The sequence below is a fragment of the Eumetopias jubatus genome, unplaced genomic scaffold, assembly GCF_037043125.1.
Source record: "Eumetopias jubatus isolate StellerSeaLion01/CBP00866 unplaced genomic scaffold, mEumJub1_p1.0 scaffold_8, whole genome shotgun sequence".
NCBI lineage: Eukaryota > Metazoa > Chordata > Mammalia > Carnivora > Otariidae > Eumetopias > Eumetopias jubatus.
The window spans coordinates 93,194,332-93,212,887 of NW_028274814.1; the positions used below are offsets into that span (position 1 = coordinate 93,194,332).

The 18,556-nt window shown below is 36.9% G+C and overlaps 1 protein-coding gene across 4 annotated transcripts in view; it reads right to left on the minus strand.

Annotated features, from left to right (window-relative positions):
* GRIP1 (glutamate receptor interacting protein 1) overlaps positions 1-5,356 on the minus strand; it is a 393,897-nt gene extending 388,541 nt beyond the window's left edge. For all 4 annotated transcript variants that reach the window (XM_088025633.1, XM_028111005.1, XM_088025632.1 and 1 more), the window contains exon 1: positions 5,224-5,356. In XM_088025633.1, coding sequence (XP_087881759.1) covers positions 5,224-5,356 — 133 coding nt within the window. The remainder of the gene's footprint in view (positions 1-5,223) is intronic.
* Positions 5,357-18,556: the final 13,200 nt, after the last annotated feature.

Below are 18,556 nucleotides of genomic sequence, written 5' to 3' on the forward strand. Positions count from 1 at the left end.
TCCCAGCCCTTAAATATCAGGGGAAGAGTCATCAGAAAACTAAAGATGAGTGTGGAATAATGGACGAAGGACTAGAGCCTTTTAGGAGGTCCGCCTCCTAGTCCCCCTTCTGAAGGCTCACTGGGGCTTGCATACCCCTGAAACATGTAAGCAACCTAGTTTGTTCATCTAAAAAAACACTCGAGGTGGACGAAGTGCATTCTAAAGTCCCTTTCAACTGTATTTATTCCTTTAAATTATTCTATGTGGGAAACAATACAGCTTGAGATAATAAAGTTCATGACCCAGAATACCCCAGACAAATGGAACATGGTAGCCAATCAATTTTCAACAAAACAACTATACTAGGGATGGAAAGCAATTCTTAGAAAAGAAAAATAAGCAGCAGAGTCATAAAACAAGCAAGTTTGCCCTGTTTCTATATAATCCATGTTTCTTCCAATTCACTGGGGATTTCTTGAGTCAAACTAAGTACAGCTAAGGTTTGAATCATCCAGTATCTCACATCCAAGACCTGTCAGTTTGACAATCACTGTTTTTAACATAGAAATAAATGGCTTTTATGCTTGTAAACCTTGGAAAAGTAAAGATAACCTATGAAGTGTGCTGTATTCTCTCCTTTCCTTTCCCCAGCTCCTCTCTCCTCCCTTCCTCCAGATCCCCTGGCTGAGGAAGGCAACTTTTCCTTAGATTATGTGTTCAGTTTTTATACACATTACAGCAGGGATCAGCTATCTTTCTAAAGTAATTGTAAAAGTTCTTTATCCTTCTGGCACACTTATCAAAAAACAAAAAACAGACTCCTAATTATATGTCAATTCCAGGAAGGAGAGAGGATGTGGTTACTGAACTTACCAAACAAACAAACAAACAAACTAATCAAAGGAAGTAGTGAGAAAAAATTACTTGTACTAATTACCCCACAGCAATTCCTAAAAATTCTCACACTACAAACACACACTACCAATGTTGTTTTATACCCAAGAAGAACAATGCAGGGCATTTTTCAATGAAATAAAAAAAAAGGAAGCACCCCTCTTAAAATACAGTTTGTACATCTAGGCATTTGAAAGCCTGAATTCCTTAACTAGGGATTTTAGATGCACATATTGCTTAATAAAGTAACTTAGCTAACAATGTTTTTATACACCCACATCACAATTTTTGCTCAGTATCTATTAGAATAGGCCAAATAAAATGAGATGAAATGAAATGAAATAAAATAAAATAAAATAAAATAAAATAAAATAAAATAATTTGTAAATACAAATGACCTTTTCTCAAAAGGTCTAAACCAGATTCTTGTTCCTCCCCTTTCTCGAGCTTCTCTGAAGTGAAATCAGTAGGAAAGGTGAGTAAACCACTAATGATTGCCCTGAGCAGCTTCCCCACATAGCTTTTCTCCTGCCTCTGTGAGTCAGGATGAAAACCTTGGTTACCATGGAGGAGCTCCTTGCCTAATTGAATGCCATTACCCATGTGCAAAAGGTGCTCGGGCCAGAAGGGAAAGTGACTCACATACCTTTCATATGCATAAGAGAGTAATTCAGTAACCCTCCCCTTCCCTGCATGGTTCATGGCAGGTCAGGATTTCTATCGTGGATATGAACAGTGCTAAGAGCATGCTTATAGAATGTACATTATCTGTTTTATAATTTGAATATTATTTAGTGTGGTTAAGTAAAAATATATATTATGATAGGGCCGAAGGGTTTATTTTTTGTGTGACAGATTAATCAAAATATGATATGCCAGAGTGTTTATTTTATTTTATTTTTTATGCCAGAGTGTTTAAAAGGGCATTGCTATGACAGTATTTAGTGAAAAACAAAAGCACCAAACACAATAAAATTGAAATTCAAGATCCTTTTCTAGCTTTTTATTACATTCAGGTTTATGAATCAGTTTTGGGATCAATGCAAGTTTTTCTTAAGGAAAAAATACCAAATGAGTCATCTGTGTGAGATTTTCAAAGCAAATGGTGCTTCCTGGCAGATAAGATACAATAAAAGATGAACTCTAAGATTTGCCAAATATGTTCAGAATTTCATAAGTATAAACATTCTCCAAAACTATTAATATTCAATGATAGATTACTGTCTTAAAGGAATAGGAATCTCCCTACTGACAATTCCTGCCAGAAAAACAATTCCCTCCGGACACCTGGGTGAATTTTTTTCATTGAAATCCCAGTTAAAATCCTTCAGCCAATACCTTTATGTAACTTGTTTCAGAACTAAAACAAAGGTTAAAATCATATAGCTCTCGAACTTGAAAAATCTTAAGAAATAAAGCCACCTCTTATCATATTTTAGGAAACAAAAACCACGAAAGTTTGGTGATTTGCCCAAAGCATCTGTCTAGATTATTTAAACTCTAACTCTAGAATTCTGAAAAGAAAGATGAGTAATGAAAGCAGAATTTAAAAAATCAAATATAGTCATCCCATGCACAGTGATATACATCAAGTCCATATAAAATCAGGGAAGATATAAAATCAGTCTATCATCATTGCCATCATTGCTAAAACTCAGTTTTGACAGAGTTACAGAAAAATCATCCACTTTTAGAATAACTTATCTTCTGAGCATCAGACCCTATTGACATTTTAATTCAGGCTTTGACATTTCATGAGATTATAAACTGTGTTATATTCAAGATGAAGGAAAGGATGGAGAGATTCTAATCAGGACGCACAAGAGAAGAGACATTATTTAGGATAAAGTTAGGTATCAGTGAGCACTTGAGAATGTACTAAAGGAAAAGCAGACTTACTGGAGAGTTTTCTGGGAAGGTTTTCCTAGCTCAATGTTCCACTATTATATGTCTAGAGTCCTGATGTTAATCTGAGCCACTAGATAAACTGACAAGGCAGAGAGTTAAGTTTATTTCAAGAAATAAAAGAAAAGAAAAGAAAACTACAGGGAGAAAAATAAGAATGACACTTCCGGTTTATCAATAGCACCATTAACTAAGATGTGAACGTCCTCAGTAAATTCCATCAAGTTTGAACCTTAATGTAAATAGTTTTTCTAAGCCATCTAAGCCATCTACATAGGGCGTGCACTTCCAAATTATGCCAAAGACTAATTAAAATAGATATGCTGTAGATGTAATTGAATTTAACCATATTACCCATTTAAGAGGATTAGTTTTAAGGATCTTACCCTTTAATACATTTCTACAGCTGTAAAATATAAATGGATGTCTTCCCTACCCAATGCAAATAGGCCCCTGAACCTGAAGCCAAAAGAGGCACTGAGAGGTCATTATATTGTATGACATGTCTTCTTTAAAAGCCCTGGCTCTTTGACATTTGATGAAATGTCAAATCCCAAGTGTCTGGGTCCATTGAGACACATGCTGTTTATTATGCAGAAGTTGGAAGTTGGGGACCTCAACATGCATCTAACTCCACAAAGTTAAATATTACATAACGGGTGTTTTCAGATAAAGCACAGGGGAAAACATGCTGGTTATGTATCTAAAGCAAATGACTTTTGATGTTTAGCATCTTATCCTTAGCATGACCTTCACCAATCAGACCAGTTAAGACATGATTCTCTATAAGTTACTGCACTTGACGTATAAAGACTAATGCCTTAGTCTAATATATCATTCTCCTTAACTCTAATTTGAGGGTATTTCTTAGATACCTTCATAAATACTTCTCCTTACAGGCATATTTTGTAAGCTTATAAAGTATTTATTTTGTTTTAAAATTTGTACCAAAACTAGGAGGATGCAGGCATTTGAGAGAGATTACTTGATTCTATTTGCACAAGCACATCCCAGTACAAATGCGAGAAGGTGTGAATTTGACTCAACATATATTGGTTGTGAGAAATTTGTACAATCGACACCGATGTAATTAAAAGTTCCTAAGCTTTTCTTTTTTTAATCTCCAAGTTTTCAGAATTATGCATGCAAGCAGATAGTATTTTTTGATCTAACACGAATATTAGCTAAATTTTTAAGTATATTATGGAAACTAAGTTTAGGAAACATATACTGTCACTGCATTAGAACAGTTATTAATGTAGGAGCATTATAAAAGAGAAACATCTCTAAAACTCAGAGATTACTCTGTAAAAGCAACATAGCCACATCATTCAAGCAAATGTCAAAGAATTATATCTTTTCATTATTATGTTACTGCCACCACATGACTTTTCAACCCTCAACTTTCAACAACCACAACAGAATTTCTGGCATTAAAGCTAATTCTCATGGATTTCAATATCACAGAAATAGAATCGAAATTATTTATTAGTCAACACTCAGAGATTGTAAATGGGATATATTCATGATTAGACATCAAAAGGCCAGAAAGAATTAGAATTGAAATACAAGTTTATAAAAATCCTTATTCAAGAAGATAAAAAAATAACTTTTAATTTTGTAAATGTAGCATATATGTAACTGTCAGTTTCCCACATTTAGGGCACTTCCATAAACCCAGTGATCTCTGTGTAGCTGCTTTCTCTCTGTACCCTTAGGCATTTCTGGGCATTATGAATCTATTGGGACGAGTCTAAATCTCACCAGGAATTTAAAACACTGATAAGTACAAGAATGATTCTAGTTCTCTGCTGTTTATCAGCTAATTTACAAATGTCTTAATATGGATATATTGTTTTATTCTACAGGTATCACTGATTCCACCTGATGGCAAATAAGTATTCCCTTAATTTAATAGTAAAATGATGAACATGCCTCAGAGAAAATCATCTGAACCTCCTTCTACAAACAACACCTCAGATTAATCACAGATAACTGTCTAGAAGTCTGTCCCAGGAACATTAATCATCAGCATCAACTTGAACATGAACTATTTGTTCCAAAAAAGCTAGTCCTCTCTATTCAGAATGAAAAACAAAACAAAACTCTGTTATTTAAAAACAACTACAACAGAACATATTCTAACCACCACATTGTCTTGCAAGATACTTTTCTGAATGGTTCATTAAAATGATAACACAAGCAATTAATTGCATTTAAAATACTAACCAGGCATAGAACTGGACCGGTTATACTGTCTAGATGCTATCTGATAGCTGTTCTTGCAACAAATCAAGCAAAATGTAGCACTTCAGTACTTCCAGACTGCTCACAGAGAACACCATCTGGGAAACCTTTTGCATTTAAGATTAAAGCCCCATACAAGGTTTATTGTTAGCCCAGCACGCGAGAAGGAATAGGAGGGTGGAGGGAAGTGCTTACTTCGAAAATGCTCGGAAGCGTAATAATAGACATCCTCATAGCCCTCGTGGTAATCCTCTTCTGGTCGGTACTTTTTCCCCTTTCTTCTCCTAGATCTTCTTATCTGCTTGACAAAACCCAGGAAGCGGTCCATCTCTCACTCACCGTGCGCCTGGTTCAGCCAGCCCCAGAGCGGAGCAACAACCCAGCGGCTTGGGAAGCTGGTGGAGCATGAAGGCTCCACACCAGACCTGGGGCTGGGGACGCGCTACCCTTCCATCTGTCTCTGTGCTACCATCAACACCCAGACTTTAGCCATGGGAGGGGAAAAATGAGCAGCGATATGGGCTTACCCTAATAAGATTTCTTACTTTGCTCAAGAAACGGTCAGATGTGCAATTTAAAAAAAAATAAATATCTAAATAAAGGAAAAGAGAGAGAGTGAAATAATGAAGAACTAGGAGAAAAAAATAAACAGTAAAGCTTTGGACTTCAAACGGCTTCAAAACGAAACAACAAAGTTCAACAAGAGATTCAGTGGAAGCGAGAGGAGTCCCGGCAACTAGAATTTCACTATCCACATCTCCCTCGTCAGGGGCGGGGGTGTAGGAGATGAGAGGGGCGGGGAAACACGTTAGTCAATGGACTGAACCAAAGCGGGAGACTGAACCGGCTTTTTCTTACCTGCTAATCCCACCCCCTAATCCTAGCACCCTTTATCGCAAAAGCACAAGCTTGGGAAACTTCTCAGCAAGCTCTTGTTTTTGTACTGAGCAGATTCATTAACCCTTTGTGCTCCCGTGCATATCATATTAATGAGCCCTAAAGTGGTTTCATCCATATGCACTGCCTCTTGCTGACAAAAGTGTGCTCTATGTGTTAATTGGAGCAGCAGGGAGAAGGCTCAGCAGCTGCTTTCAAATGACACATTTACCCACTGGGCATTAATGTATTCCAATCACTGTTTGATCTAAATATTAAAATGCACTTCACAGAGAGGCTTCTCATAGGCTTAGTAACTGCATACCATAATCAGCAAATAAAAGAAATGGCATGGTTTTTTGGGAAAAGAAATACAAATAATCCCACTCTGCTTACACCGAACTCAAATATAAATCTGAGTTGTTACACTTTAAAAAAAAAAAAAAACAGATGGGCTAAATAGCAAATAAAATTTAGTTCTTCTTGGTGAAGATGGAGAGAGGGGGAAAAGTATTAAAAAATGCTCACACCCTGTTCATTCTTTTGTCTCTAAAATCACAACCCTTTTTTTTTTTTTTTTTTTTGAGTACAACAATCAGAAACATTTCAGACTAGACGAAAGAGGTACTCTAAAGTCTGGACAGGTCAGCGTTAATCATGGATAATCTTTTTCTCCCTAGGTTCTTTATTCGGGTCTTTAAATGAATGTGATTTTTTTAACACCAGGAAAAATTCAATTTGTTTATAATATAATTAATAAACATGTCAGCATATCATCTATGAAACTAATAATATTCTTCAGCTCCACATTCCCAGAAATGTAATTTTTTAAAAAGCTCTTTACTGTATAAATGTTGTTTAATATCTATGTAATATCAGTTTTTAGGACCATCCTAGAGGAAAGCAATTGTACTCTGCATTATCTGTTGCTAGATTCACAGGAATTTGTCTCTCCTCTAGATTTAGACAGTTCTCTATTTGCAGATATTAACTGCTAATAATGGAGTGGGGAAACACTTACTCACAAAGGTAAATATTCATCAACCAAGAACATTTCAACTCTAAAATGTGTAAAGTGAGATTCAATGGTTATATAAATTTCCCCTATTCTCGAGATTTTCCATTTTTTATGCTTTATGAGTGAGTTTGTGAAGAGAAACACAAACTTAATGACGCTGACAAAAAGATACTATAAAATGTTTTATGAACATCTTTAAACAAAAAATCACTTGTCCTTAGGTTCCAAATCCTTTCTTTCTTATTCTGATTCCCTCAACCAAAATAAATGAACAGTTAAAAAACGGTGAACTAGAAACTTGAAGATCTGGAGTCTAGACCTTGAATAGGTCACTAAATAAATGATAATAATAATTCATCATCTGTTGGGGTGCCTGGGTGGCTCAGTCGGTTAAGCGACCAACGCTTGATTTTGGCACAAGTCATGATCTCAGGGTCCTGAGATGGAGCCCTACATGGGGCTTCGAGCTCAGTGCGGAGTTTCCTTGAGATTCTCTCCATCGCCCTCTACCCCTCCCCCACCCGCACATGCATGCATGTTCTCTCTTTCAACAAATAAATTTAAAAAAATACATTATCTGTTCATTTAAACTCCGTAATAACACTGATAAGGAGGTGATAACTCCATGAGTGGGGAAAGGTTCAAAGATGTTTTAGTGGTTTGTCCAAGGTCACAAAAGTAACACTGCCAAGGACTACCTAGTACCATGCATCTTTTCATACAGACTCAGAGATTATCTTGTCTAAGAATTATTTGCATTTAGTGATTCATTGTTTTCTATGCAAGTTTGCTCTTGAAAATAGTTGTTGACTTTCATTTTTAATTGGGATAAACATAAAATCTGGTTTATATGTTACTAATCTGTCAGGTACACTTGTCCTCTAGAGATTATTCAGGCAACAAATTTTACCCAACTACTCCTGAATTATTGTAACTCCTAAGTTGGTGGAGACCACATTATTTAAGTTTTGTAGTTGTAAGTTCCTAGTTGAATCTAAAAGAACTGATGTTATAGGACAGATGATGTTTTAATAGAGAGAAAATCCTTTTTGCATAAACCAACTTTGAACATTCCACTACAGTTTACTGATTATTAATTTTAATATTTAAAGAGACAGATTTTCTCAAGCAGTGGTAAGCAACCATTTTTGAACAAGAACCAATACAAAGTAAAATTACCTACACACCAATCAGAAATTCTGCTTTACCTTTCTATTATTTTCATAGGTTTCAAATGAATTTATTTGGAAGGTTAACATTTTGGTATCTGATTATAACAAAATGTTTATAGAAGATGAGGTTTATCGAAGACGAGGTTTGGTGGTGTTTGGGAAGAGTTTATAATTCAGCCATATACTTGAAGGGGTATGGAAGAAGGAACAGCCCTATTAAAACAATCATAGATACTTGAGAGGCAGGAATAGGGAATCTGCTATTTAAAGGAGGTATACTTGGGTCACAAAGAATGAAAGAACATGGGAGTGTACCATGTGAAGGTCAGGGAGCATGTGTGTTATGTATACCAAAATAAAAGACAGAGGACAAGACACATGCCTCCCTGTCTGAGGGGTGGTGCAGGTGGACAGGATCCTTTCATCCATCTTCCTGGGTCCAACCTCTGAATTTTTCCCATCTTCTATCCGAACTCTTCCATGGTTAGCAATGGAGGACCAACCGTAATTCTATAAGGACTTGTTATGACACAGTAAGCTAATACCCTACCACAATGGACAAATTAGTGGAGTGAAGTTCAAGTCCATTCAGTTAGGTGTACTACTGTTTCTGTAGAGAATTACCCATTTGCCAATAGCACAACACTGGTAAGTGGTGCTATTCACCAGTTGCTGCACTCTGTAGTTTAAACACATGGAATAGTTTAGAAGTTGCAAATGGCAGTTCACAGAAGAAGTACCTCCCACAAATGGGTTTTGTTTGGCTCACATAGGTGTATTTTTTGTTTTGTTTTGTTTTTTGTTGTTGTTTTTAAACGGGGTCAATATCTAAAAGTCAGGAATTTCACAAATAAATGCGACTTTTTTTTCCTTGAAAACTCAAAAGATCTGGCAACTGTGGACCCAATTCCAACATGGCAACTACTGATTAGAGCTGAGTGGTGGCTGCCACCCATAAGTAAACATGTGCTTTCCACTTAGCCACAGTCTCCTCCCCTGGGCCCAATTCTCTCATTCAGTAACCACCTGGTCCCTGGAGGCATTTACGCTCATGAACTTGTTTGAGGTATTATCCTGACTAGCCAGTTCCAAAACACCAATTTCTTTAAATTACAGCTCCCCTTCATTTTCATGTAAAGAAAGCAGATTATTATCACAAATTGGTTGTAATTGAGCTAAATGTTCACTAAACTATAAAATTAAAATTCTTAGAAAAAAATTGTTCACAAGAGAAAATAAAGCAGATTGAATTATTCAACAAAATGTGTTTCAGCCAACGATAGCAAATATGTCAGGGAAAAAAAAATAAGAATTAGCTTCCCCCCCCCCCCACCCCCGGGAAGTAGGCAATTGCCTGAACAGCAATTACATGGCTTCCATACTCTTCTTTTTTTTTTAATTTTTTTATTGTTATGTTAATCACCATATATTATATCATTAGTTTTTGATGGGTTTCCATACTCTTCTGAATTAGATTCTCCAACCCTTTTTAGGAAAAGAGAAATAGACCAACAACTGAGATTAAATCTTCCAATTTACAACCTTCCCTAGATCACTGATTAAGTAGTACCCTTCCGTGTTTATTTAGATTGAGTATTGGTTATAGTATTTTCTGAGTTGCACTTTGGAAAATCTGGTCTCAAAGAAATCTTAGACATTAAATCAATCTGGCCTTTTTAGATGCCATGATGTTCGCAGATGATGCCAAGAACTATGGCCAATTCCCTTGTGATCTTAGAGAAGACACTCCAACATACTGAGGATGGCAGAGGAGGAAGGGAAAACACTCTGGTTCCTAGAAATGGCCCCTGGTATTCTTAATCAGACTCTATCAGACCCAACACTGTTATGTTATAGCAAATGATTTATAATATCCTCCTTTACTAGTCTAAATGAAATTCATATATCATGTGATGGATGCATACATAATTTAAACATAAAATAACATCATCATACGTAAATATATGTTTAATAATACGTATTTAAATTAGTATATCTGAGGATAAAATCGCACCAGAAGATGTAGTTAGTTCCTTGTACTTACTTCTTTTTTTATTTTCTTTTAACTGAGGTATAGTTGACACACAATGTTACATTAGTTTCAGGTGTACAACATAGTGATTTCACAAGTTTATAGGTTATGCTATGCTCACCACAAGTGTAGCTCCCATCTATTGCCATACAAAGTTGTTACATATTATTAACTATATTCCCTGTGCTCCACATTATATCCCTGTGTCTTATTTATTTATTTCATAACTGGAAGTTTGTACCTCTTAATCTCCTTTACCTATTTCATCCTTCCCCCCCCAACCCCCCTCTCCTCTGCCCACTGGCAGCCATCAGTTTGTTCTCTGTATTTATGGGTCTGTTTCTGCTTTTTATTTGTTTGTTTATTCATTTGTTTTGTTTTTTAGATTTCACATATAAATGAAATAATTTGGTATTTGTTTTTCTCTGACTTTTTCACTTACCATAATACCCTCTAAATCCATTCATGTTGTTACAAATGTCAAGATCTCATCCTTTCTGAGTGATATATGAAATTGTTGAATCACTATATTGCATACCTGAAGCTAATATAACTCAATATGTTAACAACACTGGAATTAAAACAAAATTTAAAAAAAAAACCTCATCCTTTTTTTATGGCTGAGTAACATTCCTCTGTGTGTGTGTGTGTCTGTGTGTGTGTGTGTGTGTGTGTGTGTGTGTGTGTGTCTGTGCTGTGTACCTTGCCACTTCTTCTCTCTCCATTTACCTATTGATGGACACTTGAGTTGCTTCCATATCTTGGCTATTGTAAATAATGCTGCAATTAACATAGGGGTATACAAATCCTTTGGAATTAGTGTTTTTGCTTTCTTTGGGTAAATACCCAGTAGTGGAAATATTGGATCATATGGTAATTCTATTTTTAATTTTATGAGGAACCTCCATACCATTTCCCAGGTAGCTGCACCAACTTACATTCCCAACAAACAGTGCACAAGGATTCCTTTTTCTCCACATCCTTGCCATTACTTGCTATTTCTTCTCTTTTTATTCTAGCCATTCTGACAGCTATAAGGTTACTGGGGTCTTGATCTGTATTTCCCTGATGAGGAGTGATGTTGAGCATTTATCACGTGTCTGTGGACCATCTGTATGCCTTCTTTGGGAAAATGTCTATTCAGATTCTCTGCTCATTTTAATTGGATTATTTGGGGGGTTTTTTGTGTTGAGTTTTATAAGTTCTTTATATATTTTGGATACTAACCCCTTACTAGTTATATCACTTGCAAATGTCTTCTCTCATTTAGTAGGCTGCTTTTTCACTTTGTTGATGGTTTCCTTCCTTTTTGCACCTACTTCTAATGAACAATTTTAAGTTGAGGAGATGATCAGAAGCCATTCCATACAATGTACAGAAAAATAAAAGGGTTGAGTCACAGATGGACACCAGAGTAAAAATGAGTATGTCTGTTGTATATTAAAACTGTGAAATACTTCATCTCAAGAGAATGAAAAGATAGACTTGAGAGAATATTTACAAAAGATCCGTCTGATAAATGACTATTATCCAAAATATACAAAGAGCTCTTAAAATTCAACAATAAGAAAATAAACTGGGGTGCTTGGGTGGCTCAGTCGTTAAGCGTCTGCCTTCAACTCAGGTCATGGTCCCAGGGTCCTGAGATCAAGCCCCACGTCGGGCTCCCTGCTCAGCGGGAAGCCTCCATCTCCCTCTCCCACTCCCTCTGCTGGTGTTCCCCTCTCGCTGTCTCTCCCTCTGTCAAAATAAATAAATAAAATCCTTAAAAAAAAAGAAGAAGAAAAGAAAAGAAACTACCTGATTAAAAAATGGGCAAAAGACTTTAATAGACGCTTCACCAAAGAAAATATACAGATGGCAAATAAGCCTATGAAAAGATGTTCCACATCATATGTCATCAGGGACAATATAAATTAAAGCAACATTGAGATACCACTAGACACCTATTAGGATGGCCAAAATCCAGAGCAACGACAATATCAACTGCTGGTGAGGATGGTGAGCAACAGGAACTTTCATTCATTGCTGGTGGGAATACAAAGTGGTATAGATGCTTTGGAGGACAGCTTGGTAGTTTTTAAAAAATGAAACATATGATTACCATAAAATTCATCAATCACACTCCTTGGTATTTACCCAAAGTTGCTGAAAACCTATGTCCACACAAAAGTCCACACTGAGATATTTACGGTAGCTTTATTCATAATTGCCAAAATTTGGAAGCAGCCAAGATATCCTTCAGAATGTGAACTGATAAATAACTGTACTATATCTGGATAACAGAATATTATTTATCACTAAAGAGAAGTGAGCTATCAAGCCCTGAAAAGACATAGAGGGAAATTAAATTCCCATTATTAAGTGAAAGAAGCCAATACGAAGAGGATGCATACTGCATGATTCCAACTATATGACATTCTGGAAAATGCAAAACTATGCAGACAGTAAAAAGATCAATGGTTGCCAAGGAGTTAGGGAGGAGTGAAGGATGAGTAGGCAGAGCACACAGGGTTTTTAGGGTAGTGAAACTACTCTGTATGATACTGTAATGGTGGATACATGGCAATTATACATTTGTCCAAACTCATAGAATGTAGAATACCAAGAGTGAACCCTAATGTAAACTAAGGATTCTGAGTAATAATGATGTGTCAGTGTAGGCTCATGGATGTAACAAATGTACCACTCTGGTGGGGGATGTTGATAATGTCTACCCATGTTAGGGGTAGAGACTATATGGGAGATATTTGTACATTCTGCACAGTTTTGCTGTGAACCTAAAACTACTCTAAAAAATGAGTTCTATTAAAAAATATTTTATGCCTCTGTGTATAACAATATTAGCTTCTAGGTTCAAACGATTATAAATAAGTGTTCACTTACAGGAATATTGTCATATAAAATATTTGAAATTTGTACAAATGCAGGACAAATTTTCAGCTTTGTAAGGACTTCTCCCTCATTTCAATACTTCTAACACCCCAGCCCATCTTTCACAAAATGCTGTTAGCCCCATTTTCCCTTCCAACTTGCCTAGCATTGTGGTAATCCAAAATGCCCCTATAAATTTCTAATAGGGGCATTTGGGGTTGTTCCAGCTGATGAGCCCTGAGCTAAATTAACCAAGCAAATGCTGTCCTACCCCTGAAATTCTTCCTCTGTACTCTCATACCTCCCACTTCTCTTTGTTCTCCTTATTTAAGACACTTTGTAGTGTGAAGATGAAGTGTATTATCCAGCTATTTCAGTAGCTGATATCAAAAACAGGTAATATCCTAAGAATCTAAATTGTATAATACTAATATTTTCTGTCTTCTTGCTCTTCATGAATTTGCACAAAATGTAAGAGAAACTAAGTTCCAAAATAAATGCTTTGAATTAAATGTAAGTGCTTCACACCAAGTCCAAGGCATTTAAATTATTGTTCTGCCAGTAACCTCACTTAGATTTACTAGAAAGAAAACAATGCCTGTAGGTATACTAGCATTAAGTCTTTCTAGATAAAGAATCACCAAAGCCCTGCAATCAACAAATGCTACAATTCTTACATTCGAGTGATGAAAACACTTATTTTCATTGTTAAAAAAAAAAAAAAAGTAAGACACTAGCTCATGGTCCAAATTGGGCTCATCAGAGCCTGACATAATAATGCTTTCAAGTGAAATTATATCTTTCTAAATTCTCCTCAGGCACCCATGTCTGTGGGTAAGTAAACATAATCATACAGAGACAGGCATTCATTGTCCCTGGCAGAGAGTAGGTGCTCAATAAATCTTTTGTTTTGTTTTGTTTTGCCTTCATATGTTAGCAATGCCAAGATACCTTAGTTAACAAAACAGATAAAATCTAATGACATATTTTTTAAGAAGTCAATTCACAAAATACTGATATTAGAAAAGATTTCAGAGATCATTCTCATCTCTCTAGTCTCCTCTCTCCACCAACATGGAAAGCATAGGTTCCCACCACATTCACACTAGCAATCTTACAAGACCCAGCCCTAGAGCTATCTCCACTTGATGCATCCTGGCTCTACTCTGGAGCAGAATGGACTTTTCCTGTGCACACTAATGGTAATTTGTTTCTGCCTCTTTTAAAACAATAATTCTTTCTGCCATCACAGTGCCGCTTGACTCAAACATCTAGTTAGTTAATGTACAGTAGCCATCATTACTAATTTGAGATATGTAAACGGTAGGCATATTTTTATTTGATGTGCCGTCTTGTTTTATTTCAGGGAAAATTATAAAACTCTTTCTTTTTAAAGATTTTATTTATTTATTTACTTTAAAGAGAGAGAGCAAGTGAGCAGAGGGGTGGACAGTGAGGCAGGGGGACAAGTGGACTTCCTGCTGAGCGTGGAGCCTGATGTGGGGCTCGATCTCACCACCCTGAGATCATGACCTGAGCGGAAATCAAGAGTCGGCTGCTTAACCTACTGAGCCACCCAGGCGCCCCATAAATATGTAATTCGTATACTTACGACTTTTAAATCTCTTTGCTATTTTTTCGTAGAAGGGTCTTTTCAGTAAGTGAATTGACGATAACAATAGTAGCAAAAACAGATTTAAATATTTCTTGCTATGTCTCAGTCTTCAAGAGTCTCATGTACTCCTTTAACCTTCACGGCAATCCTATGAAGTTGATACTATCATTTATCTTCATTTGTACATGAAGAAAAGAGATACAGAAAAGTAAAGTAACTTGCTATAAGCCATACAGCTAAGAGTGGCACATTTACTAGTTTGAAATGAAATTCACAGATTATATAACCTGCATATCTCTAATTTAAAATACATATGACCTCCTAACAATGAACCAGGCAGTTTAGAATTTATGCTCTTAATCATCATGCTATGCTGCCTCTCAAGAGTTAGTTTACTCTAGCAGGATTTTTAAAATGATGATTATAAAAAATTGCTGCTATCTAGATGCACTGTATACCTTCAAATGAATGACCTAATAGATTTATTTAAAATGTATAATATGCTAGAAATGATATATTTTGCAAATATATAAATGATGAAAAGTATGATGAAAAACTTCAGACGTGAAGTTAAAAACCTGTAAGGGGAATGTATTTGTTTTTCAAATTCCCTTAAAGCAAAAAATTTTGAGACCACTGACTAAATGTAGCGGTGGTTCCTTGTCACCTCTGTAGCCTGAGCTGGGAGAGCATGTTACATGCTCAATGTCTGACGAGCGGAAAGACAGAATGAAGAGTGAATAAATGCATGAATGAATAATTGATTGAATGATGGCTGAAGAGACAAGATTTGCTTAAGATTGCTCACTAAGAGTGGGAGAGCTATCATACAGTGGAAAAATAGCTGCGCCCCGTCCCCCTGGGCTAACAGGCCATGGAGACGACAGGAAAGTGAGAGGAGACAAGGAAGACAGAAGATGACGCTGTGATGCTCCAAAAGCCCACACCCAAGAAGCCACTGTTCCTTTAAGTGGAGATGGATCTGAATGACATACATGGAGCAGACCTAAACCGAAAGCCTGCAGCCAAGCCCACATGTCTTGTAGCCTGAAGCAGAGCTGCCAGGTTGAGGCCAGCCTTGATTAGCCCAAATGCAAACTCTCTGCAGACCAGTGAGTGGGAGACTAGAAAGGACTGTTGCTGTAAAGCACCAGATTTGCAGAGTGGCTCATCATGCAGCTGTATTAGTATATGCTGGTTAAGGTCCCACTGCAGACTTGTCTAGGGCGGGTCATGCTCTATTACACATGTCTAGGTTTTTTTTAATCTGTCTCTCTGACTAGACTGGGAGGTACATAGAACAAGAGCCATATTTTATTGATTTTAAGGTGTTTGGTCTCCAGCATAGCACTGAACTCAGAGTGGATGTTACATGTTTAAAGATGGAATGGATGGAGGAAAGAATAAAGCATTATATAATTTCTGAGATTTCTTTCAATTCTAATTGCAGCCGCTTGAGCACCCAGCCCCAGGTACTGAGTGGGCCCAAATATACACTAGGGGAGCCTCAGAAAATAGACTAGTGACCAAGTAGGAAATATCTAGGAAACAGTCCCAGAACATGACTGGCACTGGTCACTGTTCCTGTTGTCCCCAAAACATGCAACTTGACACACAATGAATGGACCCATGAAGAGGATTCTAGCTGGGTCCTCCAGAAACTGAGATCAGGATGTGAAAGATTCTGTTGAGTTTGAGGACCAGTAATGGTTACTTGTTAGAAATCTAAATTAGGCTTGTCCTTAACTCTTAAGGGGGGTACACCCCAACTCCTTACTTTGTTTGGACATTGAAAAACCCCATTTCTGCCTTTCTCCAGGTTATTTATTTTTAAGCCCTGGTAGATGTTTTTAAAATTGGATGTTTCCAAAATCTTGGATTGTGGGAGAATAATCAAATAATCCACGTACCCCAAAGGCCAAACCAAAGAAAGAAATCTGGTCTACCTTATTTAAGTTTCATTGATTCTTTTTGTTCCTTTTTTTAAAATTTTTGTTTAATTTAAATTCAATTAGCTAACACAGAGTCCATCATTAGTTTCAGATGTAGTGTTCAACAAATCATCAGTTGATTCTAACTGTTTCATGTCAGGAAATTTAGTCTCATGATGAGAACAAAATGTAAAATGCTATCAGGGAAGACTGGAATTTGGAGAGTTATCTTCAGTTGGGCAACTTTAACTTCTATTATTCTGTTTTTGTACAATGATTAAATACACCTGAAAAAAAGAATATAAACTACTGGATTATTTTTCCAACAAGAATGACATGAAGTATTGAGTTTATTGCCACGTCTTTCAAAATATCCACATTAGTTTTACAAATGTGCATAATATCCAATAATTGCCTATTTTAAATTTTTTCATGTACTTATTTTTTACAAGCGGGCATACTCCATATTGCACAGGTATGTAGTACATTATGCCTTGTAAATATTTCATTGCTGGAGATGATAGGAGGCTAAATAAACATAGAGGAGTATCTTTTTTTAAATTTTTTTATTGTTATGTTAATCACCATACATTACATCATTAGTTCTTGATGTAGTATTCCATGATTCATTGTTTGTGCATAACACCCAGTGCTCCACGCAGAATGTATCCTCTTTAATACCATCACCAGGCTAACCCATCCCCCCCTCCCCTCTAGAACCCTCAGGTTGTTTTTCAGAGTCCATCGTCTCTCATGGTTCGTCTCCCCCTCCAACTTACTCCCCTTCATTTTCCCCTCCTGCTATCTTCTTCTTTTTCTTTTTTCTTAACATATGTTGCATTATTGTTTCAGAAGTACAGATCTGTGATTCAACAGTCTTGCACAATTCACAGCGCTCACCATAGCACATACCCTCCCCAATGTCTATCACCCAGGCACCCCATCCCTCCCACCCCCCACCACTCCAGCAACTCTCAGTTTGATTCCTGAGATTAAGAATTTCTCATATCAGTGAGGTCATACGATACATGTCTTTCTCTTATTGACTTATTTCACTCAGCATAACACCCTCCAGTTCCATCCACGTCATTGCAAATGGCAAGATCTCATTCCTTTTGATGGCTGCATAATAATCCATTGTGTATATATACCACATCTTCTTTATCCATTCATCTGTCGATGGACATCTTGGCTCTTTCCACAGTTTGGCTATTGTGGACATTGCTGCTATAAACATTGGGGTGCACATACCCCTTCGGATCCCTACATTTGCATCTTTGGGGTAAATACCCAGTAGTGCAATTGCTGGATCGTATGGTAGCTCTATTTTCAACTGTTTGAAGAACCTCCATACTGTTTTCCAGAGTGGTTGCACCAGCTTGCATTCCCACCAACAGCGTAGGAGGGTTCCCCTTTCTCCGCATCCCCGCCAACATCTGTCGTTTCCTGACTTGTTAATTTTAGCCATTCTGACGGGTGTGAGGTGGTATCTCATTGAGGTTTTGATTTGGATTTCCCTGATGCCCAGCAATGTTGAGCACTTTTTCATGTGTCTGTTGGCCATTTGGATGTCTTCTTTGCAGAAATGTCTGTTCATGTCTTCTGCCCATTTCTTGATTGGATTATTTGTTCTTTGGGTGTTGAGTTTGATGAGTTCTTTATAGATTTTGGACACTAGCCCTTTATCTGATATGTCATTTGCAAATATTTTCTCCCATTCTGTCGGTTGTCTTTTGGTTTTGTGGACTGTTTCTTTTGCTGTGCAAAAGCTTTTTATCTTGATGAAATCCCAATAGTTCATTTTTGCCCTGGCTTCCCTTGCCTTTGGCGATGTTTCTAGGAAGAAGTTGCTGCGGCTGAGGTCGAGGAGGTTGCTGCCTGTGTTCTCCTTTAGGATTTTGAAGGACTCCTGTCTCACGTTTAGGTCTTTCAACCATTTGGAGTGTATTTTTGTGTGTGGTGTAAGGAAATGGTCCAGTTTCATTCTTCTCCATGTGGCTGTCCAATTTG